Genomic DNA, 22989 nt, shown 5'->3' with positions numbered 1-22989 from the left:
TTACCGATCCGGCCAAGGGAGTATGGGAGTCGCGGTGGGGAAAAATCCGACAAATTGAAGGCTCTGATTACCAATTGTGACGACCGAACCTTGAAAGGGGATCGATCGCACAGAGAATTTGGGATGAGGAGAGCAGACGATGAGGCGAGGTAGGAGAAGGGGATTGAGATTCAGAATGAGAGAGTTCAATTGCTCGCTGACAAATACAACATAGCAAGAGACTTAAGTAGTTGCTTACACACGCTTGGCCACAGGCGGCCCAAGACGCCCATTGGGCTCAGCCTAGTTACCCTTCTCCCTATTTAGTCCACTACTACACAGGAGCAGGTGTGACACGGCAGCCCCTCCGTTGCCGGATGATGACTTTCTTGAGTGGTGGCCGGCGTCTCATGGTGCGACGCCGGCAAGGCGATAGGTAGGCATATCCTCACTGATCATCCTCACATCCTGGCTCCTGTGGAAGGCTCGCAATGCATGCGTCTTCGACATGGAGCAGTCGTCGATCCTGCGGGTGCTCAATAGCATTCGCACATAGCCGAGGACTTGGGCAACTGCTGGGGCTACCGGGTTAGAAAACATGATCCCTGAGACATAGGCCATGCGTTTGAGGACGGTCAATTAGGTCGTCGAGGCAGTATAGCTCACGCCATGTTCTGTGCGATCGTGTCGCTTGTACTAATGATCAGTTTGAGGACGGTCATTAGTACAACTCTCTTTCTTCTCTTTTGAGTATTCGAGAAAAAAAATGTGTATTTGCATGGATTTGAGAATTTAGATATGAGGAGTGTGGTTGTCTGACAAGAGACCTGAGGGGTTGTCCGACACTGTCCTGGGTCATCCGAAGCGAGTCCGCGAATATTTAAAGGGCCGGATTTGCCAAGTACGGCTGTATATGCTCTTGTAATGTTAGACCATTGGGCGACGTCGCGAGACTCGTAGACAATGCCAACATAATAATGTTCAAAAGGGTATTCATTTTTTACATCGGCTACAACACCAGGGTACAAGTACACATCCAACAAGCATGCATTGCTCCACAATTACATACCATCATCCACGGTCTACTTCCCAGGAAAGAAAAAAATCAAGTTCCACCAGCGATCTTCTTCCCCGTGGTAGCACACTCCTCGGATTAGTTGCTAACTCCCACCGTGTTCCTTACTTGGGGGCAAAGGCCTAAAACGTAACACCAAAAAGGGTCATACATCAGTACCCAAAAAATCATACATACACACATATATAGTACCAATATAATGTGTAGCATACGCGTACCCGGAAGATGGTGGCGTGGCCGGGGTCGGCGAGGTGAGCGAAGAGGTTGTCGATGGGGCCGGTGCCGGTGTACTCGGCCTGGAACCACGCGCCCATGACGGCGAGCATGGCGAGGCGGCCGTTCTTGATCTCCTTGGTGCGCAGCTCCTTGAGCTTCTCGGGCGAGCCGGTGCCGTAGCCGAGCGGGTCAAACCACAGACCACCGGGGTACCTTAGGTTTCCAACACGCGGAGACATCACTTGATTAGCCCCATTAGTACAAGGAGAGCCATGCACGTGACAAGTTCGCTGACATATGTGTGTGCGACTGTGCGTACCCGACGTCGGTGCCGGTGAGCTTGTTGTTGGGGAAGATGGGGTCGGTGTTGACGCAGCCGGGCTTGATGATGTCTGCCCACCGGCGGCCCTCGGCCCAGCCGATGAGGATGAGCTCCACGATGAAGAGGGTGGTGGTGTCGGTGAAGTACTCCTGCTCCCCGGCGGTGTACCACGACGGTGTGTTGAGGATGCCGATCTTGGTCAGCAGCTCCGGGATGAAGATGCCCGCCGCGCCCAGCATCGCCCACCGGCAGTGCACCAGCTCCGCCTGCACGTTCCACCGCAAGCTCTCCGGGTCGGATCCTACACCGCAAAATCGATCAAAGATTGTTCATGTCGATCGATGTTACCAAGAACGACAACAGATCACACTAGCAGGGATGAGATGTGATGTGAGAGACTGATCAGGACTTACCAAGACCCCAGGGGTCAAAGCCGAAGTCTCCGGGAAGGCTGCATCAAGAACAACGAGACGCACACACACACGGTCAGTGTCAAGAGTCGATCGCAGCATATTTCGGCATGCATGGGCGCAGCGTGTCCGAGTACCAACCTGCCGTCGAGCCACGGGGGAGGGGTGCTCCCGGGGAACCAGATGGGCCTCTCGGGCGCCGCGGCGCGCACGGCGAAGGACGCGCGCGACGCCGCCGCCGCCTTGCCGGCAGCGCCGAGGAAGGAGCTCCGGGCGCCGGCCAGCCCATTACTGGGGAGCGCCGCGACGGCGGTGGCGGCGGAGGAGGAGGAGACCAGCGCCATCGTTGCTGCACCGGTGCGCTCGCTGGCTGTGCGCGTGCGTGGTGTGAGAGTGGAATTGAGCGTGTGGTGCGCGCGGCAGTTTATGGGGATCTAGGCGCGCGGCGCCGGGTGGCCCTGGCTTATCCGGGAGGAGATAGCGAGCGCGGCCGTGGCGTGCCACGCGGCAGGGAGAATCCGATCCCCTGGCTCCGCCGCGCCGGGGCCTTGCTGACGTGGAGGCCATCCCGGGCGCGACCTGATGAAAATCGGGGCCGAGGCTCGCGATTGGACGACGTGCTCCGCATTTGGCACGCGAGTTGCAGCCTTCATTGTACGTACTATCGGCATGATGATATGCGCCTATATCCACGCAGATTTTCTGTTTAGACAATGTATGTGTCCACGGAGAAAAAGAACATGTATCCGGAGAGAAATGATAATGATTTTTTTCCAAGGAAAGACTGAATATATTACCCTCTTTGTTCCATAATATAAAAACGTTTTTGCTCCATCTCATAATATAAAACGTTTTTACATTAAACGCTCTTATATTATAGTACTAGCTAGCAATAGAGGTACAGTCACAACTCATGGCCTCCGCAATTTTAATGATTAACGGATGATGTTTGGTTATCGAGCGGTATTTTTGGTTATCATCCCGTAGCAATAGTATTCATGGCCTCCGCAATAGAAATACAATCACTTCTCTTTCATTCTAGAATCTTCTATATTTAAATTATCTAATTTTATAAAAAAAATACCGATCTTTTTTTAGTGTATGGTTTACAATGCACAGCCCTCACATCACAGGCACTTCTTATTTATTCTAGATTCTTCCATACCTTAGTTCCCTCAAGTTATTTTTTCTCCTAAAAGAATTGTGATTCAGTTTTACATTATGATTTTCTTGTGTTCAAGGCTATGACAACACCTTCATAAATTTCATTTGTCTTTTTTGCGAAATAGATTTCATTTGTTTTTCAAGATGCAATACTAGCTACTCACTACAATACGGGATACCTAAAGACAATTGTGATGTATATATTTCACATGAGTTTCGTATTATACCCGCAGTTTTTAAATATTTTTATAACTATAATCTCATGTTTAAGCTCCTACATACTTTGGTATTATACCATACTAGCTACTCATCCATGCTTTCATTAGTGGTAAATGAGGGGCATATGTGGCGAGACCAAAATATTTGTCGTGTGGCATGGGTCTTAAAAAAGTTCGAGGCTCCCCCAATTAAAGAAAATTTTAGTTCCTATTGTGGGTTTTTTTTGTGTGGAGAAATGTCGATTACAACACAAACACATATAGCACACACTCACACCACTACATACATGCACTTGCGCCAGTAGCAGAGGACGGAAAAAAAAGGCAAGGCTCTCAAGCATAACTCCTTGTATGCAAAACCAAAGTAGGAGTAGTCCATCCACATTTCATGTGCATAAATACTTTGATGCGATCCTAAACATATAATAACGAAAATACAATGGAAGTTCATGACCAAAATACAATGGAAGTTCAAGGAAGACAAGAAGCGGCTCGTTCTGACGGCGGCAATGGTCGTTCGGTGGTCCATGGACCTCGACGACATTTTTATTATGTTTGAGGTGTTTTGTACATCTGATTTTTTTCGCAAAAATAAAAGAGGACAAGAAGCCGAGAGAAGTAGACGTGGGCTTTCCAAGTACTCCAGCTTTAGGACATCCTCGTGTCCTTCGTCAGCGGCCACATGGAGCGCGTCAGGTTGAGGCCACCAGCGTTAGATGTTGGCTTTAGTGTGAGGTCTGGTATGCGGCCCCGACAATCTGAACCCTTTCATCAAGTTAATAGGAGTAACGACCGTTGTTGCTAAAATGATGACTTCAGAGTTATTGATGTATTACTTTGTAAAGTTTTAATAAATAATTAATAAAATACCTGCATGCGTTGTCCTGATCATCAAAGAAAACATGGAACGTGTCGGGCGTGTGTGGCGCTGTTGACGAGGAGGAGTTCCGCGATGAGGCACCCACCGGATGCCAGTACTTTTGGGCGCCAGCCTCAGGCGCCCCTCCTGCTGGCCGCCAGGAACGCGCCCCCGCCCCCAATGCGCGTCGCCCCGTGGCCGCTCGTGGCTCCTAGGGTTGAGAGAATTTCTTATTTGGCCCTCTCTTAAAATTTGGTTCCCTTTTTGGCCCAAAATTTTGTTTTCTCCCTTTTTTGACACTCAAATTTCAATTTGTTCCTTATGTGACACTTCCGTCAGTTTTATCTATTAACGGTGTTAAGTTTGACATGAAAAGACTGCTTTGCCCCTAGTACAGTATGTGAACAGATTATTTACATGCAAACACAAAGGTAATGTGATATTTTCTTTTCATGTTTGAATAAGTAAACAAAAAGGTATTTATATGACTAATAATAATAATAATAATAATAATATGATGATGATGAGTGGAACAGTGATAAATTCATTCACCCCTATTGTAGCATATTAATTTGTACACATTAAGCTTCTTATAACTTCTATCTGTTGGTTCTAGTCTTGGTCGCGTGCATTAGTACTACTAGTAACTAGATGACACCCCGCGCGTTGCTGCGGGAATGTTTGCTTCAAAAACATTTCATTAAACAAGGAAATACTTGTTAGCAATGATATGGTTGAATGAACATAGCATAAGTGATAATTTCTAAATAACTTAATGGATTGTGGGATGCTAACAATAAAATGCAATATTGTTCAATAAAATCTGATCCGAGGCCAAGTTCATAGCAATGCAAGAGTATCCTATTAAGAGAATTAACTCTTGCCACTGTGGTGGCATACAGTTACTTTTAACAAAAATGATTGCTGATAAAGTACTGGGAATAAACTAAGTGTTCCATAGGTAAAGCCGGTTGACATACCCTACAGGCCCAAGGTAACACAACGAATATCATCTCTACAATATGAAAATGGAACTACATTGACTATAATTATAATAAATAAGACCTCAAGGCATTACTCCCTCCATTCCACTTTCTTAGGCATAGAAAACCAATCTCAGGGACGAACTACCAAGAGCCGAGGAGAGAAAGATCGGTTGGATAGATAGCAGTAATTCGATCCAAATTGTGTCAAATCCTCGACTCCAACACCTCGTTTGGCCTCAGAGATGTGCACACTGCTCTCGGTCAGCCATTCCTGCATTCCAATGAAATTAACAGCAATCATTCATATATTTTCTGTGGCTTGACTTGCTGCTGCAACATATTGGTGAAGGTAGCTAGGATACATTCTTTTGTAGTTGCTTTGTCTGCCTCATAGCCTGATAATGAGCAGCAAGCATACATTTATTTTATGTTCAGCATCAGAACAACCACAGAACAAAACAATTGATGGGAAAAATACAACAAATTTTGCTCTGTCAATGTCGTCGAGACTGTCTTGCAATGTAAACGTACTTGGCTAGGCCCATGTGATGTGCGCTCAGCTGTTGTAGCTGCTGGCTGTAGTTGTAGATAGGCTGTTGTTGTAGTACAATTTAGCTTAGCATTTTGACTGTTTTGTGATATGAACGTAATCATGATTTTGGAAGCAATACCAGAAAGAAAAAAAGGTGTCTACTGATTTGAAGTGTCCATACCTAACCTGAAGGGTGTAATCTTCAGTTCTGTTTCTACCAGGGACAGGAAAATATTTTCTGAAGTTCCCTTGCGTAGTAATGTTGAATGTTGTATTATGATTTGGAGTGTCAAATTCAGTTCTCTGAACTGGAAAGCTCCAGGGGAGAAATTCCTATGCCATTTAACACACACAAAAACAAACAGAAGGTCTGTACTCATCAATTGAAATGAGGTTAGTAGAGGCATTGTTGTAAAATTTCAGCAAAGAAAGGAAGCAAGGCATCATGATTACCAGTCAAACATGTATATGACTTGTCCAAAAACAAAAAACACATATACCTTCACAGTTGCGTGTGTGTGTGTGTGTGTCTGTGTACGGAATAATCTTCAGTAACAAAGGAAAATAAGAATAATGACGACATCTTTTTTACTGCGTCTATCCTAAATGAGAAGAAACAGATCAGTTTCGTACATAGTAAAAGTGATTTGCTAATCTAAATTGCAAAAACCTGAGGGAAGTCCGTATCCAATTCCATGATACTCTTTCTGGTCAGGTAATCCAGTATCTGCCAACTACTATTCTCTCAACCACATCCTGAACACACCGCCCTTTTACGATTTTAGAGTTTAAGCTCTAGCATCAACATATTATCCCTATTAGAAATGGATATAATCAAATGTACAATAAACACACACAAAACAGAAAATAATATGGGAACCAATCATCCGTGATTTTTTCTCGGATGAGAGAAGTTGTGTTGAGAAGAAGAAATAAGAAGTACTATGAAACGTGAAAGCCTGATATTCCATATTAGCACTGTATGAGTTTTGCATATGCAAGTCGCAGCAAAGAACAATCTGGACAAACGGGATTAGCAAAAGACCTGTGTAACAACGAAATCAATCCGAGCAGCAGTAGTCCTATGAAGCGAATCATCGAGCACCTTTCGACCCAACCTGCAATCTGAGAAAATCATTAAAATAAGCTTAGAGGTGGTAAAAATCAGTGTGGCTAATATTAGGGGCAGTACAACTTCCAGAGTAGAGGACGGTCCAGAGTGGATGACGATGGCAGCATAGACTGGTTTTTAAACGCGAATGCAGCAACAATTTTTCCGCATTTGTAGGGTAATGGAGGGCGATCTATAGAGGCCATGAATGCTGTAGTGCCTTGGGCCGTTTCAGTTTTTCACGGGCACTTGTGGCCGGCAGAGCATACGTCGTGGAGGCGAAAGGATAGCGGCGGCAATAGGGTGGTAGCGGGAAGGTCAATCAACAGGCGAGTTAATGCGCACCTGTGGCCGGGGAGCGTCGGAGGTGGCGGCGGCCATGACGGAGACTGGACGGGAGCCCTGCCCGCCGTGACAGCGGCGGAGGTGACCTGGACCAGTAAATCGGCTGAGCGGGCGATTGCTTCCGGGCCTTGATGGCGGCGGCGGGGGAGGCCGGCGAGCCTCTCCTTGGTTCTGACCGTCGGCGTGGGGAGGCGCCGGCCCGAGGAGGGCTCCTCTGGTTCTGACCGCCGGCGTGGGGAAAACTTGGGGGAAAGATGACTGCGGAAAAGCTTTTTTTTCTTTTACTTTGGTGGGTTCACGAACCCTGGTAACTGATCGCTGAGGTGGCGATCTCTGCACTGCTGAACATTGGTTGGTCCCATCCGTAAGCCGGTTGTAGAATGATGATGTGGCGATAAGTTGATGTGGATTGGCTGCATGTCAAGAGAAATAGGATAGTGAGGATGAACTATTTAGATATTATAGATTAGTCGTGTCATGGTGACACATGTACTGTGTTTGTTAGCCAGTTTATTAGTTGGTCGAGTCCCTGCATGCATATTTATACACTATACACACCGGATGGATGTGTGCACGTGATTGGATCGGTGCATGAAAATAGGATCCCAACGAGCATGTACATGTGAAAGATGTGGTGGCTGTAGTTGGCATAGTCGTACATCATTCCGGAACGGCGCCGGCGTACAACAGCCTATGGCCAGCTCCATCAACACAGGGGAGGCCCCAGTTGATGACCACCTCGTATCGGCCTTGATGTACGGATGGACGGATACGGCCGATGGCTTTGGCGCTGCCGTGCACGGGAGGTGGCAGCGGCCTCGGCGCACCGGAGGAAGATACAACCTATGGCTTGGGAGGGATTGCAGGAGGGTGGCACGGGTAATTCCAGCCTACTCTAACCCGAATCAGCGTCGTGCGCTCGTGGTACACCACCGCGGGTCCCTCGCCCGCCCCAACCCGCGATGAGGAGGAAGAGGCTATCGTAGGGACACAGAACCTGAGGCCAACTCCACCGCGTGACCCCAAACGGACATCTGTTTTGTCCGGATTCTGTCCGTTTGGGTAGCGATTTAGGGTCGTGTCCGAGCGTGTCCTGGGATGCGGTGGCCGTGCGCCCACCGCGCGGACGCATCCTTTTGCCCTATCCTGTCCGTCAGGGCCAAAAATGCCCAAATTTTCATCAAAACTAGTTTACAACCCAAATATTTGTCTGAAAATTAAAATAGTTTTACAACCCAATTAAAATTGTCTTTAATAAAATATTTTTACAACCAAATCGAAATTGTCTTGACTAAACATAAAATGGACCAATACATCTATTGGTTGTCAATGTGATCCCACACGTGCTCAACCAAGTCATTTTGAAGATTCAAATGAGAGTGCCAATCACACATCTCACAATGGAATTGAGCAAACTGTTCAAATGTGGCCGGGTCTTGGTGCAGGGGCTCAATATTTTCACCTTGATAGTCAAATCCTTGGTCGAAGATACTCTCATCACGCTCGTCCTCGACGATCATATTGTGCATGATCACACAAGCAGTCATCACCTCCCAAAACTTCCTTTCATCCCATGATAGTGCAGGGTTTCAAACGATACCCCACCGGGATTGAAGCACACCAAAAGCATGTTCCACATCATTTCTAACACTCTCTTGCATTTGGGCAAATCTCTTTCTCTTCTCACCTTGGGTTTTCGAGATTGTCTTCACAAAAGTTGACCACTGAGGATATATACCATCTGCTAGATAGTATCCCTTGTTGTAATGGTGGCCGTTGATCTCAAAGTTAACAGGTGGGGAGTGGCCTTCTGCAAGCCTCGCGAAGACTGGAGAACGCTGCAGCACGTTGATATCATTGTGAGAACCTGCCATGCCGAAGAAAGAATGACATATCCAAAGATCATATGATGCCACCGCTTCTAATATGACAGTGCACGCCTTGACATGCCCTTTGTACTGGCCCTGCCAAGCAAGTGGACAGTTCTTCCACTCCCAGTGCATACAATCTATGCTGCCAAGCATGCCTGGAAAGCCTCTAGCTGCGTTGGTCGCCAACAATCTCTCTGTATCAGCGGCAGTTGGCTGCCTCAAGTACTCTGGGCCAAACACCTCGATCACAGCCTGGCAAAACTTGTACATTGACATCAGACATGTTTTCTCACTCATACGCACATACTCATCCACCAGATCGCCTGGAATTCCATATGCAAGCATGCGGATGTCCGTGGTGCATTTCTGATAAGAGGAGAATCCAAGCTTGCCAAGGGCATACGTCTTGCACTCGAAGTATGGGTCATGAGCAACCACTCCCTCTCGGATACGATTGAACACATGCCTTGCCATTCGAAAATGGCAACGGAATTTATCCGGCTTGAAGAGCGGGGTGTTGGCAAAGTAATCGGCATAGAGCAGGGCGTGCCCTCTCTCCCTGTTGCGGTTCAGGTTGGGAGCATGGCCAGGGAGTGACCCCCTGTACCGAAGCTGTCGCTGAATGTGGTCGTGAACGACCAGTGCAGCCACCACAATATCTTCATCATCCGACGATGAATCGTCCGATGAAGAAAGAAAGTGATGGAAGAAAAACTCGTCTTCACTGTCCATACCTTTGTGGGCAAAATGCCGAACACCTTGCGGGCGTGGTGGCGAAGAGGCTGCGATGATCACCTCGACGCAGCAGGGGTGGTTGCCGGCCGGCTACTGGCCGCTGTGGAGCTCTCGTCGGGAGCTGCCGATGACGTCGTGCTGCGTCGCCGGTGGTCCTGTCCCCTCTGCGGCCGGCAAAGACGTCGATGGCCAAACCTCCGATCGACGGCCAAAACTACGGCCACAACACGGGCGTGGTGGCGGCCATGTCGAGAAGTAGTTTGGTAGGGACGGCCGGAGACTGCGCGGTGAGGAGGCGGTCGGAGAATAGTGGCGGCGCTGGCGGCGGGGCGGGGTGAGAGAGAGAGAGGGTGGAAGCGTTGGGAGCGGAGGGACTGCTAGTGTCCCCGACAGGCGGGCCAGGGGGGGGGGACAAGGGCGTGCGTCCAAGCCGTCCGCGCGCGTCCGTTTCACCCTAAACCGAGCGCAAGTTTGGGCCGGGGATGGGTCGAAAACGGACGGAATCCGAACATTTGTCCGTTTGAGGCCGTGCGCTAGGCTGCGCTATTCGTCCGTTTTACCCCAAATGACCGAGGTCGGACAGGATAGAGTCGCGCGGTGGAGTTGGCCTGATGCAGGCCGTGCCAGGCTCTCACGGACCGAGTTGCAATACGTGACGAATTTGGCAATGGTGGAAGGAAAGAGCAGACTGGATTGGAAGGAAGGAAGGAAAGGAAAAAGGAAAGAGGCAAGAGTGCAGATTCCTTTCTTTTTGTTCGTTCATGCCCTTTCTCTACCCTTTTCTGGTGAGATACTATCATCAGGGATAAAATTGTCTTTGCATGTGCTAGTTCACACATTTGGATGAAAAAATGAATGAAAATGTCATATAAGGCATAAAATGAAGTTTAAGTGTCAAATAAGAAAAAAAATGATTTTTGAGGCCAAAAAGGAAACCAAATTTTTAAGAAAAGGTCAAATAAAGAATTCTCTCCCTAGGGTTCGTGCATGGAGCAACGAAGGAACTCGTGCCTCCGTGAGTCACGATCGACTGTGTCGTGGACTGGAGCGAAGACCATACAGGCTAGTGCGTTGCATACAGCCCCAGAAAGGCCAATAGCACGGGATATGCGATTTTCTTAGCCGTTTTTTCTTTCACATAAGTGTTTTTTAGTGAACCAATTTATAGTTGGATGGTTAGGAGAACGTTGGTATTCTCAACCCATCAGGGTTTAGGTACTAGATTTGACGTTGGTGCTCGCTTTTCTTCGATTTATTCTAGTTCTTTCGATGATGTACTTTCAGTGAAAGGAGATGTTCACGTCGACTACAAAAACGTCTGTGACGACTTTGCGAATTTTAAGATGATATGTCAGCTCAGTCTCTCGAATGTGCTCAAATAGGGTGTGCATGCATGTGTTCATAGGGATAAGTGTATATGTATATGTATGAGTGTCTCCCTCTTACCTTCTCTCTTTTCACATGGGTGGTAAGTTCTTACCTCCTATGTGAAAAGAGGGAGTAAGAAGGAGCATGTTAAAATTGCTCGCGTCTGTATTATGTTAGTGATTTTAGCGATGAATCTAACTTTTACCTATATCTAGAAAAAATCGCATAAAATCAAGGCAGGGGGAGTGCCCACCCTTGTCCTAACAAGAGCTCCACCCTTGACTTACGCAACGCCTATTGAAGACCAGGTCGAATTCGTGAAGCTTGAAGATTGACAAAGTCATCACAGACGCCTCAATATCGACAGAAACTACGCCTCCCACACCATCATCAGTGTCGATGTTTATGACAAGTGATTTGGGGTCTAATGATCTTCGTGAGTTATATGGACATGCCCTCTTCCCCAAAGTAAAGAGGAAAATAAGACAACACATGTAAAATTATATGCATCTTTTTTCATGATCGAGTCCTAGTGAAATCAATACTATTGATTTCTTCTTTACGACTGAATCCTAATTAAGCCGTACTATTGATAGGATAGCTCGGTGCAGCATTTTTTTTCCTTCCAAAATTCCATAGGTCTGAAACCGAGGGATCCTCTAGATTCTGTGCACGTCGGCCCTACATTTCTGTCGGTGTGGTAGCGACCCTGTTCTTTTGAAAAGAGCACCTGCTCTGGTAATTGTAGACAATGTCAAATCTTGTGATAGATAGATCACAAAAGGAGCAGAGCTATGTGATGTGCACACCATGTTGCATCATCAAATAGACCGCCTCACAGATTTTCCCCTGTCTACTCACCTTTTCCTCCACTAACTTGCAATCTCAACATTCATCATACACCAAAACAAATGAAAAAGGCATGTGACCCAGAAAAGAAACGAAAGGGAGTGCGCACCAGCACACCCTTGCCGACCCGGGAGAAACTGTCGGTAGAACTGAGCAACTCCTTCATGTCCATGATTCTATACAGTAAATAGTTCGAAGATTATCTAGATAGACTCGCTGATGTTTCATCCGGTACATCGTTTGAGTAAGTACATAACTGATCAGATGCCATAAAACAACATCTCTGATAACAGATCTGCTCTAGGTAGAAGGCAGGGTTTGCTGTGGAGTTCCCTGGCAGAATTTGCTCATCATATTGCGTCATTGCCCAAAATCTAGTTTTTGCGCAATCTTGCATTATTCTGAGATGTCCGGAGTATAGTAAGAAACTGTGTACCTGTGTTCATACCTCCTTGAAAGGCACGCTCTTCTTGGACCCATGCTTGGCCTTGATCATCTGGTTCAAGGCCTTCACGCAGCGGCGGACGATTCCCGGCGACTTCTTCTTCCCTCCGTCGGGCCTCCTTATCACCATAGCCAATGTTGTGCCGCCAGCTGCTGCTGCTGCTGCTCTATGGTCAGCGATGGCATTCTCCCCGTAGCCGAAGTCCCTGCCAGCTTTTGCTTCGCCATTGCCAAGCTGCTTCTCCCGTATCAGCTCCAGAAGGGAAAGCCGTGGCACGTCGCCGACAGGCGCGGTCGGCTTTTTTCCGCTCAGGCGCTGCGCCAGGGTCTTCTGCTTCGTGTCACGGCCTCCCTGCTGTGCCTTCTGTTCTTCATCTTGATGTTGCACTGATGTCTTCTCATCTTCGTCTTGATATTGCTCTGATGGCTTCTCATCCCCATCTTGGCATTGTTTGCATGTCTTCTCTTCCTCGTCTTCGCACTTCTCTGGTGCCGTTTGCTCCTCAACATGGCATTCCTCTGGTGCCTTCTCATCTTGGTATTGTTGTGCTATCTTTTGCTCTTCACCAAGATATTGCTCCGGTATGTTTTGCTCATCCCCTTCCTCCTCCTCGTCTTGGTATTGCTCTTCTATGTTTTGCTCCTCCTCCTCGGTCTCCAACTCCTCATCTTGGTATTGCTCTGGTGTCTTTTGATCCTCCTCCAACTCCTCACCTTGGTACTGCTCTGGTATGTTTTGCTCCTCCTCCTCTTCCTCCAACTCCTTATCTTGGTATTGCTTCGGTGTCTTTTGATCCTCATCTAGGCATTGCTCTGGCGCATCATCATCTTGCTGTTGCTGTTCTGTCTCCTCCTCATCTTGATATTGCTCTGGTATGTTCTGCTCCTCATCTTGGTGCAGATGTGGTTTCTTCTCCTGCTCTTCATCTTCATATTGCTGCGGTTTCTTCTCTTGCTCATCTTGATATTGCTCTGGTGCCTTCTTCTCAACACCTTCACACTCCTGTGGTGCCAGTGGAATCTCCAGCTGCTGCTCTGCATCTTCACATTGCTGAGGTGCCTGCAGCTCTTTTGTATCTTCGCACCGGAGCAATCTCTTCAGCTTGGCCTCGTGGAGCAGCTGTCGTGCCAGGGGCGGCACATACCGATCTTCATAACAAGCGACGAGGCTCACTGGTTTTCGTGTCCGCCTCGACATGCCGCGATCGAAGCGGCGGGATTTGTTCACCTCACACTCGGTGGCCATTGTTTGTGGTCTAGAGGAGATCACCAGAAAGAGTGCTTGCTCCTTCTGTGGGATGGAGGAGTTATAGGTCGACTGATATGCTGAGGTGTGCAGTCTGTTCTGTGAACAGGTGAACTGGTGGAATGTCCCTTTCAAAGGTTTAGTCTGATTTGTCCATTTAGAAGATCAGTACCTGTCGTAGTAGCCTTTCATTCCTCCATGAAGTGGGATTGAAGTTAGCATTCGTAAGCAAGGGGCCAATATTCTGCCGCAAACATTTGAAATATTTGTCCAGCTTCCATTGCATAGCGGTCGTACTATGTTGGATGACAGTATACCATGAACCACTGTACAGGGGAATGATAAAAGGTAGGCAGAGTTTTGGAAATAAACATCATTCATGTATGATTGAAGCCATGCCCAACAACCTAGGAATGATAGCCAGCGAAAATTTGGTTTCAAGTGAAAGATTTGACTCGTAGGCCTTTTCGTAGTTTGACTGATATACAACAGTGTTTTGGCCACTGAAACTTCCATACTACCAGGAACTTTTCCCTTTGAACAAATCAAGTGGGCACAGAATTGAACTTAAGAATTGCTAGGGATAACTTTGAGAAGTAAACCATTAAAGCCAATTTCACAACTAAACATCAAAATAATGCAAACACATCTTTATGGCACAACTCAGATTAATGTATTGGATCCTTTCCAACGTTATATATCTCAGGTTACATACAAGATTATTCATTTACAGAGTCAAATTTCCTTATTTAGTTGCAGAAAGGACTCCCTATCTTGCAAACCTCAATGTCCATTCAGCAGCTATTTCATCATGCTTAGCTCTATCAGTCAGGTACAAACGTGCAATGCTCTCCACAAGTGGGTTGTCTGCACAGACAAAACATCATAATGTAAGGCTTTCCAGTAGAAACGAAGCAACAACTATGTAGACACTATACAGCAGTATTAGAATATTCCCTTTCCTAAATTCAGAGAATGATACTGGTAATGTTGGAACATACATGGATCCGGATTTGTGATGATGGCTTTGATCGCCAGTAGCACCTTTGAAATAGTTAAAGCTGGACTCCAGCCATCCTTCAAAATTTCCAAACTCACTGCCCCAGTGGAATCAACGTTGCAGTGGTAAATCCTTGTTTTGAAAGTCACCTCGAAGAGTCACAGCACAACTGTCAGTTTGTAACCGCAAGTTAAGGTCCCCCAGTGCTAAATTATACTACTGGGTTCCAGCAATTAAATCTAACACATTAGAGCAGAACATAAGACAATGTAAGAATACTTATAAAATATAACTGTCAGATATAAAATCATGACAATCATTGGTTGTAAAATCACAAACATCAGAGCCGTACAGCATATATGTTGGTATGCTACAGCCTACAGTATAGCAGGCAGATCTTTTATTTTACAAAACCTTGAGAAAATTCACATGCTCCTGCCTTATTGTTTGGACTATAATTGTTGTGGTGACCTACATTTCGTTTATGCATGGTGCCATATGCTTGTCTCTACTCTTATAAAAAACCGAGTTGGTGATGATGGTGTGCCTGCCATCTTGCAAGATAGACCGTTTGATCTATATCTGACGGATAGAAAGCAAACTATGGCAATTTTGCAAAAAGATACCTGCACCTCTCTCCACATTTGCAGATAAGGCCTTCCCTTGTTCATCCTTATCTCCCACAACCTCATTGTTGAGCAATTAAAAAAGGAAACCTCTGGAACAATCTGGCATGGTGGCCGCATGGGTTTTTACACTCCTCCTCACCCTATCTCTTCTCTTTCTCGAGATATCATTAGTTTTTACACATGGGATTACTTCCGCATGGGTCAATCACAACATGTGTTTTATAAAAAAAAAATGCATCTTGACGCTCCGTGCAATGCACGGGCATCTTGCTAGTCATGGTAAATGTAGCACTCTGTACAGCTGTGGGGTAGGTGAAAGTAGTGTTAGCATTGTTCCATTGCTGAGATCTGAAAATGGAGGTTGGCTGTTTCTGACCCCTCCCGTCTCAACCTACCACCAAGTCATCTGTCAAAGGTAATAATTGGACCTCCAAACCAGTAAATAGACAGATATGTTATATATGTGTATCAGGCTTTCTAATTTACAAAATTATCAGACTTGTGCTCTAAGCCAAGATATGCCAATACAAACAATATGTCAACAAAGGATAAAGGTGATCTCAATCACACAGTAATAAGGCTTCCGGTGGACAAAATCCTTTTCCAGAAAATCTTTTCTCGGCAAAGCATTAGCTAAAAGCTTGCCACAACATAGGTCAGGAGGACACCTAAGAAAACAACATCTCAGCAACCACACACAATTATTTTTCCTGAATAGCAACTGTAAAATAAAAACTTCAGATATGTTTCTTTACACATGGCCGACATTATGACGGAAAGATGCATAATGTCTTATTACACTCAAGGCATCGGCAAACATACGTCACTTCAGAAGAAACAAAAGCAACATTTTTTTTTCGGGTAAACAAAAGCAACATTAATTAGCAGCGAAGTAAACTCGCTTTTACGTAATACTTTTCTTTTAATCTGTGCTCCTTATAGTGTTCTAATCCTTGCTGGTTTCTCCATGCTTCCAAAAAATTTCCTATTGACATGCTGTTTCTGGATCAATCTTAATTCTTTGATGGACAGCTCGATACAGCTTCCTCTTTCTAGGCCTTTTTTATTGAATTACGGTAGTAGACTGTGGAAGTTTGGGGACAACAGACTTTTATGATGCATCTCCTTCCTAATTTACTAATGCATATTAAATTTCACCCCTTTGGTCATACACTATATTAGTCTGTTTACATGTTATGAAGACTGCTCTTAATGAAAGAAAATCAGATTCCAATTACACAATAAGAATAATAACACTCTTTACGAACTATTTTGAGGCTGTACTTGATTTTTTGAATATGCAAATATCACATTCTCTTAAAGAAATCACATTCCTTCTACAGAACTTAGGTTTGCAACATCTGAGGATTGTTTTTTTCTAGAACCAGGGGGATATTGCTGCCCTCCTAACTCGGCTAACCTACACGTCACATAAGAAAACAGTAGCAAACGAAAGAAGGTTACTTATCAGTTCTTACCATAGGAGGTTTGAAAGGATAATCAAGTGGGAAAACGACATCAAGGAAAAATATCCCTCCTTCATATGGTGACCCTACAAGAAAAACACTGCATTAAAACAAATTACGGGTGCCTTTTGATATATTAAGTTAAACCAAATTACAAGTGCATACTTTATACTCCCTCCGTCCGAAAAAGCTTGTCTCAAGCTTATCCCTCAAATGGATGTATCTAGCACTAACTTGAGGCTAGATACATCCATTTAAGGGACAAACTTTTTCGGACGGAGGGAGTACTAATTATATCCCATGGATGGCACAATTTAAACTAGTATAAACTAAAGTTCCTAAGAGCTTCTCCCTGTCTTGAATGGGCTAGTGGCGAAGAGGAAGTGAAAAGGATTCCATAATCTTATACCTTGGGGTCCAATGATGGTGGAGAGCCAGTGGTAGAGGTTGTCCCCCTTGGGACCGGCGGAGCAGTCGGAAGCGTTGAGGTCCAGCAGCTCCTTCTGTATCCGCTTCCCCGACGACGAGACCGACGTCCCTCCGCTCGATCCCCAGGGCCGCACGCTGCTCCCGCTCCCACCACCTCCGCCTCCGCCCCCGCCAGAGGCTCCAGCGCCGGCGCCAGGGAAGCGGGGGCCGGGGAAAGATGACGAAGAGGACATGGCTGCGGCCAGTGGCAGAGCAAAACCGAATAAGGTGAAATCCGAAGAACTGTCGCTGAGACAACTGCATCATCAGTTCATAGCTCACGAATCACAAGCTCTGAAATTTCGGAACAGACCTTAATCCTAGTGCTGTTCGGACGTCAGTCTACGCTTAGCTTCAGCTTCCGCGCCGTCCCTGCAGCGCGGCACAGCGACGCCCTGCCGCTGGCAGGCTAGCTTGAACTTAACGCCCGCCCGCGCCGGCCGCCGGCCGCCGTCGCCGAGCTAGGTTGCCGGGGAAGAATGGGTCAACGGGGAATTGGGGATTTTCTCCTGCTTCCCTTTGGCGGCTGGCGTGGTGGGCTTCAATGCTTTCTTAGCCCATTGTGGAAAAGCACTTGGGCATAACTCTTTGCATTTCGGCCCAGAAAATAAAAGTATATTTTGGCCCGGCTTTCTGTCAGGCAATATACCAAAAAGGGTTTCCCCGCTTTTGTATTCCAAAGCAACCAACACCGTACACATAGCATTACTGGGGTGAACAGCACATCAAGCGCAAAAGAAAAAGAAGAAACAAATGTCAACAACGGCAGCTCGACAAAAGTGCGGATGACCCGCCACCGCTGCGCCCTCCGGAGACAAACCACCACAGCCCGAGGCTCCAATCTGTCGCGTACCAAGCAGCACTTTCAAGAAGGGATGCGACGCCAACGACGCTGCTGCCTGAACGAGTCTTAGGGTTTCCCCCGATAGGCGGAAGAAAATGGGGATGGCTACCACCGACACCCTCCAAGAAGGAATGGTCGGACGAACCGGCAAGGATTTCTCCCGCACTCCAAACCTCACCGCCCAACCGGAACCAGCCAGTCAAACCACCGCCCAACACCATGCGCCATCACGGTTGCGCCGCCACCCACGTTGTCTTACTGCGAGCACCAACACGAGGCCAAGAAGACTGGAGAGAAATGCCAAGTGACGGGAGCAGCAGCACCAAGGCCAAGTGGGAGGGAACCACCTCCACCACCGCCATGCGGGAGGCCCGCGCCTCCGACACCGTTGCGGCCGGTAATATACGCTGGGCTAAGAGTTTAGGACATCAAATGTGGAGGCCGGAAATCTCACAAAGCATGCTTTAACTCTAAGGAATGGTCACAATGTTTGGTTAGGCCAGCCCGGCGATCTTGTCTTCGTCCCTGTAAACATTGAAGCATTTTGCTATGCAGTAATAAAGCTTTGTGAGATCTTAAAAAAGAAATGCTGAGCTAAGATCCTGAGCTCTCAGAGAAAAGGAGGAAGAAGCTGGTGTCAGTTGTACACCTGAAATAAAGATATATGTGCAACACAGAATTTGGATCTTCCAATGTTTCAAGAAAGTAGACCTTCCAGGATTAAAGTTTTCCAACTTGACATTCAAAATAAGTGCACCTTGTCCATTCATTCCTAGAACAATTTCTTACCAGAGATACATGTCATCTACCTCAATACACTGAGACCAATATGGCTCCCTATTCTAAATAATGACAAGAGGCGCGAGAAATTCGACACGTCTCATCTGAAATACAACATACAGTACAATGTTTTACATGAGAAGTACAACAGGCAGAAGCACAGCAGCTAGGTAAGTCAACCAGCAAGACTGGGATTGTGAGGCAAAACTGTCTTGGCTCACAGGACCAGCAGCCGCATCAGTGTTGCTGCCATTAGCGCCGGTGCTGCAGGTAGAATCAAACCTCATCGTCAGTATAGAGCAACAAAAGAAGTTTGAGCTTACAATAACACCAAGGAAATGCTGACTCACCTTCCTGCGAAAACACATGATCCATGGCCTGCAAGTTTAAATTCAGGAGGAAATTTGTTTAGGCTCATGTCACAAAATAAAGTGGTAATAGCAAAGATCATAACAGTTACCACTTGAATAATAAAGCAGGGGGGGGGGACCCTTTTTCGGAACACTTGAATAATAAGACAGAAAATTCAGCAAAGAAATGGATACTCAAGAGACAGTTCAGCTTACTTGGATCCGTAGATGATATGGTTGCTGTGCCATTAAAGTTGCATGTACCGCCACTCGCTTGTGTTCTATGATAATAATCGTTGAAAGCATACGAAGCAACAGCTACAATGTCATCTGCTTTATAGCATTGCTGCCCAGGTTGAATGGCACTGCAGTTTGCGGAGCCAGGGCCACATACCCAATCCAAGCTTTGCTTCAATGCACTATGGGCTGCACTTGAATTTGCCACACAAAACATCCCGCGCAAAGCCGGCGAGTCAGTGTTATTTGTGGCCACATCTTCAAATGTCAGGGAGTACACCGCACTTGCGTTGGTAAACATGATGCCCCAATTTTGCTCCGAAACAGGTCCAGCCCGACGATCCTCGTTGAACAACTCAAATAGGTATGTGCTTGCTTGGTTATTTGGCTGGCTAGGGGTACCAGAATTATTTAGCACATGGCGTATGAGATTTGTATTGTAGGCCAGAGCATTGTCAACATCAGCAGCCGGCTCATTTCGCCCACCACACCATGGCCAACCAGAAGCAGTGACTATAACAGAAATATTGGTGAAATTCATGGCTTTCATCGAGTTGTACGCAGCATCAACCATAGCATCAAACATGTTGGTATAGAACAAATTGGTGTTGGGATCCGCAACCTGACTGTTGGGATTGAGTGATCGGAACAGGGCATACTCCAAAGGGAACACACCTTGCCCTCCCACATAGCTATAGTATGGTTGAGCATTCAGCATGAAGGAAGATCCTGTACTCTTCAGAAACTGAAGATATGGAAGCATTACCGAGCTCCACGTCGAGTTGAAAGTGGCGGTGGAGGGAGGAAATGCCTTAGGGATCATATCCATTGAGTGAGGACTTGATAGTTTCACTTGGGTATTGAGGTTTGCAGCCAACAGTGCTGACTGGAGGAACTGCAATGCAGGTACCAGAACAAGAGCTGCATTTGGGATACTGGTTAGAACCTCATCGCCCACGGCGATATACGTGATGTTTGTTGCCGGAGTGTAGGCAGCAACATTCTTGTTGACCCAATCAGCAGCTGCCGGACGAGACTGCCCCACGCGGAGCAGCTGATCGTTTGGCACCCCGACCATCACTTCGATTCCGGTGTTCGCGAGGGCGACTAGCATTTGATGGTCTGAATCAACCAAGCGAACATGTTGGATCTTCATGGCTTTAAGGGTGGAGACTATGTCTGATGCTGATGGCAGGTCAGACACCCCAGTGCCAATGTTGATACCAACAAAAGCTCCTACAATTGAACAGAAAACAGCAACAGATTTTTATGCAACGAAAAATTAGATACAAAAGCAGATAAGTTGTACTAAATCAGCGACACTTATTTTGGGACGGAGCGAGTATATGATTGTACACATCAAGCAAATTCTCTTCAGTTTTCTCTATCGATTTTTTCCCTTCAGTTCAGGACAAACAAAGTATGTTTTCCTCAAACTAGCCACTGGCACAGTGGGGAATCAAAATGCCAGATGCATCGACAATCAAAATGCCAGATGCATCGACACAATGAGGTATGGTAACCATGTGCAGAGCACCGTGTAATTTAATACAGCATCCATGTGCTGGTAAGTACCTGAAGCATTGAAAAGCATGAGCATGAACAGCGCCGCCACGGCCTCTAGCCTCCTCGGCGACATTATTTATGATCTACTAAGGGCTTCTTGCAAATTCTGGATCCAAGCTGAAATATCAAGACCAGGCACATTACTTCAATCAATCACTCTACAAGAACAGAAACTGCTAAGCACCAAACTCCTGAAATGCGAAATGAATCTTGGGGGAAAATCAATGATGCGAAATGCTCTTATGGAAAGATTGCGCGGAATGGTAACAATGCATTCACAAATGTGTACAATAAATAAGCCGCGCCCTCACCTTGGCATGAACTCAGATCGATCTTGCGCACTGAACAAGATGAACCATCGGACCATGGACGGACGGGCTGGGCCAGGATCAGGGTGCCCGGAAGCAAGCAAATCGGCGAGTGACCGGACCGGGCGGAAGAGTGTTAGTAATTTCGATCACGGTTGCTCGCTCCCTGCAGCAAAGAAAGAACCCCCGGGACGAACTGGAGGGGAGATCGAAGCGCAGCAAGTGAGACGGCGGATTTGGGGGCGGAAAATCAGAGAAGACAAACAGGCACAAGGCTCCAAGAAGCGCAGCAACAAATGCGGCGACATCGCAGTCGCGAGAAGAGGACGGCGGCAAGCAAAGGGGGCAAACAAACCACCTGATATCCCGCTGCTTCTTCCTCCTCCGCCGGCTCCCTCGCCGCAAAAGAGAAGAGATCGCCGCAGGTGAAGACGGCACGAAGGAAGGGTGGTGCGCACTTGCCCTCCTCCGGAGCAAGAAGCGGACCACGCCGTACCCTCACGGGGAGCTCTGCGCTGACGCACAGAGAATGCGAGCGGCTGCGCGTGTCCTGCTGTGAGCTGCTGGCTCTGCTCTTGGCTGGCTCCCTGGCTTCTGTGTCTTGGGAGTTTAACTTAGTCTGCTCGTAATTAAGCGTACTCTACTTGAGAGTGGCGACGGGAGTAAAGAAATGCGGGGATTTGACTGAGGTGCTGCGCGTGTTGTAGATCCGGCTTGGGAGGCGATGCACGAGGGATTTAGAAAAGGAAAAAGAAGGGTGGGGGAGGAAAAAAGATGAGCCCTTTTTTAGCCTCTGGGAGGTGGTAATGGTGTGCCTGTGTGAGATTATTATTATTTGTGTAAAAAAGGAAAGAAAAGCAGTGTGGGATGACTGGGCAGTGTGCAGGTTCCAGAGCAGCGGATAAACGGCCAGCCTTTCTGTGGGCACACTCGTGTGACCACACTCTGTCTGGGCTCTTTATATTATGGCTTGGGGTGGGTGTTTAAACCAGAAATTCGTGTTTATGTTTTTATTTTCAGCTTTTAATTTATTTGACAGGGTAAATAAGCAGTAGAAGTGGAAAACCAAAGTAGAGCAATTTGTCGGTGCCGATCATTTTGATCAATGCACGTATCAAGCAAAATGCTTGGTGGACGTCAGCGTCGCTTCCAAGGATGCGGCTCGGTGAAACCCTAGCCGCCGCCACAAGATGCCCTAGGCGACCTGGAGTTGAGCATTGTTCCCTCGTCAACGATCTCTTCCTCCATCGTCCTCGCTCGGGCTAACAAAGGGGCGCCCCTAGCGGCGCCTACCTGGCCTGGGCACACGTGGTCGGGGGGGGGGGGGGGGGTATTCAATGGGTGTTTCTTTTTGAAGTTGTTTCTCGTAGATGCTTCTAGAGTTTCCATGGCGACTAGTTCTTCTGCATTGATTGCTGCGGAGGCTGATCTCAAGGAGTTGATGCTGCACTTAGGGATTGAGGACACTGACTTTGATGATGTGGTCCTGCTCCATTCCATCCATATGCCACGCAAAAGGAAGAAGCCTAGTAGCCGACGGCGGTGGTGAGGAAAGGGGCGGAGAAATGGGCACTGGCGTGAGGGAGATGCCCATGTCGCTTGTGGGAGTGA

At 47.0% G+C, this 22989-nt stretch overlaps 4 protein-coding genes across 5 annotated transcripts; all 4 read right to left on the bottom strand.

Moving 5' to 3' along the window:
- Positions 1-938: 938 nt before the first annotated feature.
- On the bottom strand, positions 939-2442 carry LOC123188102 (chlorophyll a-b binding protein 7, chloroplastic). Its single transcript, XM_044600141.1, has 5 exons — positions 2144-2442; positions 2006-2043; positions 1590-1893; positions 1273-1483; positions 939-1176 (listed from the first exon to the last, which is right to left on the bottom strand). Exons 1-5 carry the CDS (start codon positions 2344-2346, stop codon positions 1159-1161), a joined length of 774 nt encoding a protein of 257 aa, XP_044456076.1. The 5' UTR covers positions 2347-2442; the 3' UTR covers positions 939-1158.
- Positions 2443-5031: 2589 nt separating this feature from the next.
- LOC123188101 (uncharacterized) lies at positions 5032-7527 on the bottom strand. The gene is made up of 5 exons (XM_044600140.1): positions 7218-7527; positions 6807-6886; positions 5943-6094; positions 5761-5822; positions 5032-5500 (listed from the first exon to the last, which is right to left on the bottom strand). Exons 1-5 carry the CDS (start codon positions 7251-7253, stop codon positions 5360-5362), a joined length of 471 nt encoding a protein of 156 aa, XP_044456075.1. The 5' UTR covers positions 7254-7527; the 3' UTR covers positions 5032-5359.
- Positions 7528-12178: 4651 nt separating this feature from the next.
- On the bottom strand, positions 12179-14155 carry LOC123188099 (involucrin). The gene has a single exon (XM_044600136.1). The coding sequence runs from the start codon at positions 13728-13730 to the stop codon at positions 12483-12485; it is 1248 nt and encodes a 415-aa protein (XP_044456071.1). The 5' UTR covers positions 13731-14155; the 3' UTR covers positions 12179-12482.
- Positions 14156-14353: 198 nt separating this feature from the next.
- LOC123188100 (constitutive photomorphogenesis protein 10) lies at positions 14354-22052 on the bottom strand. 2 transcript variants are annotated; one of them, XM_044600138.1, is made up of 11 exons: positions 21737-22052; positions 21382-21574; positions 21080-21187; positions 19484-20740; positions 19268-19295; positions 19139-19181; positions 18927-18979; positions 17235-17551; positions 16838-16911; positions 14732-14879; positions 14354-14597 (listed from the first exon to the last, which is right to left on the bottom strand). In XM_044600138.1, the coding sequence occupies exons 3-11, from the start codon at positions 21141-21143 to the stop codon at positions 14500-14502; spliced, it is 2082 nt and encodes a 693-aa protein (XP_044456073.1). In that variant the 5' UTR covers positions 21144-21187; positions 21382-21574; positions 21737-22052; the 3' UTR covers positions 14354-14499. The 2 variants fall into 2 exon arrangements, with proteins under 2 accessions (XP_044456073.1, XP_044456072.1); XM_044600137.1 differs by lacking the exons at positions 18927-18979; positions 19139-19181; positions 19268-19295; ... (2 more) ...; positions 21382-21574; positions 21737-22052 and adding an exon at positions 17607-17849 and having other exon boundaries at positions 17235-17489.
- Between the last annotated feature and the right edge of the window lie 937 nt (positions 22053-22989).

Source organism: Triticum aestivum, chromosome 2A, assembly GCF_018294505.1.
Source record: "Triticum aestivum cultivar Chinese Spring chromosome 2A, IWGSC CS RefSeq v2.1, whole genome shotgun sequence".
Classification (NCBI taxonomy): domain Eukaryota; kingdom Viridiplantae; phylum Streptophyta; class Magnoliopsida; order Poales; family Poaceae; genus Triticum; species Triticum aestivum.
Note: the sequence above shows the minus strand (reverse complement) of the source record. Positions and strands in the feature narration are given on the sequence as shown.

Bases quoted from the DNA above. Each gene is read 5' to 3' on its own strand.
- LOC123188101 (XM_044600140.1), bottom strand. From the start codon at position 7,253: ATGGCCGCCGCCACCTCCGACGCTCCCCGGCCACAG. The intron at 6,887-7,217 runs GTGCGCATTAAC...TGATTTTCTCAG, and splicing joins CCGACGCTCCCCGGCCACAG to ATTGCAGGTTGGGTCGAAAG. The intron at 5,501-5,760 runs GTACGTTTACAT...ATTGGAATGCAG, and splicing joins CATCACATGGGCCTAGCCAA to GAATGGCTGACCGAGAGCAG.
- LOC123188102 (XM_044600141.1), bottom strand. From the start codon at position 2,346: ATGGCGCTGGTCTCCTCCTCCTCCGCCGCCACCGCCGTCGCGGCGCTC. The intron at 1,894-2,005 runs GTAAGTCCTGAT...TTTGCGGTGTAG, and splicing joins CTTTGACCCCTGGGGTCTTG to GATCCGACCCGGAGAGCTTG. The intron at 1,484-1,589 runs GTACGCACAGTC...TGGAAACCTAAG, and splicing joins CTCACCGGCACCGACGTCGG to GTACCCCGGTGGTCTGTGGT.
- LOC123188100 (XM_044600138.1), bottom strand. From the start codon at position 21,143: ATGTCGCCGAGGAGGCTAGAGGCCGTGGCGGCGCTGTTCATGCTCATG. The intron at 19,296-19,483 runs GTAAGCTGAACT...TTAAACTTGCAG, and splicing joins CATATCATCTACGGATCCAA to GCCATGGATCATGTGTTTTC. The intron at 18,980-19,138 runs GTGAGCCAAGAC...GTCATTATTTAG, and splicing joins CTGATGCGGCTGCTGGTCCT to AATAGGGAGCCATATTGGTC.
- LOC123188099 (XM_044600136.1), bottom strand. From the start codon at position 13,730: ATGGCCACCGAGTGTGAGGTGAACAAATCCCGCCGCTTCGATCGCGGC.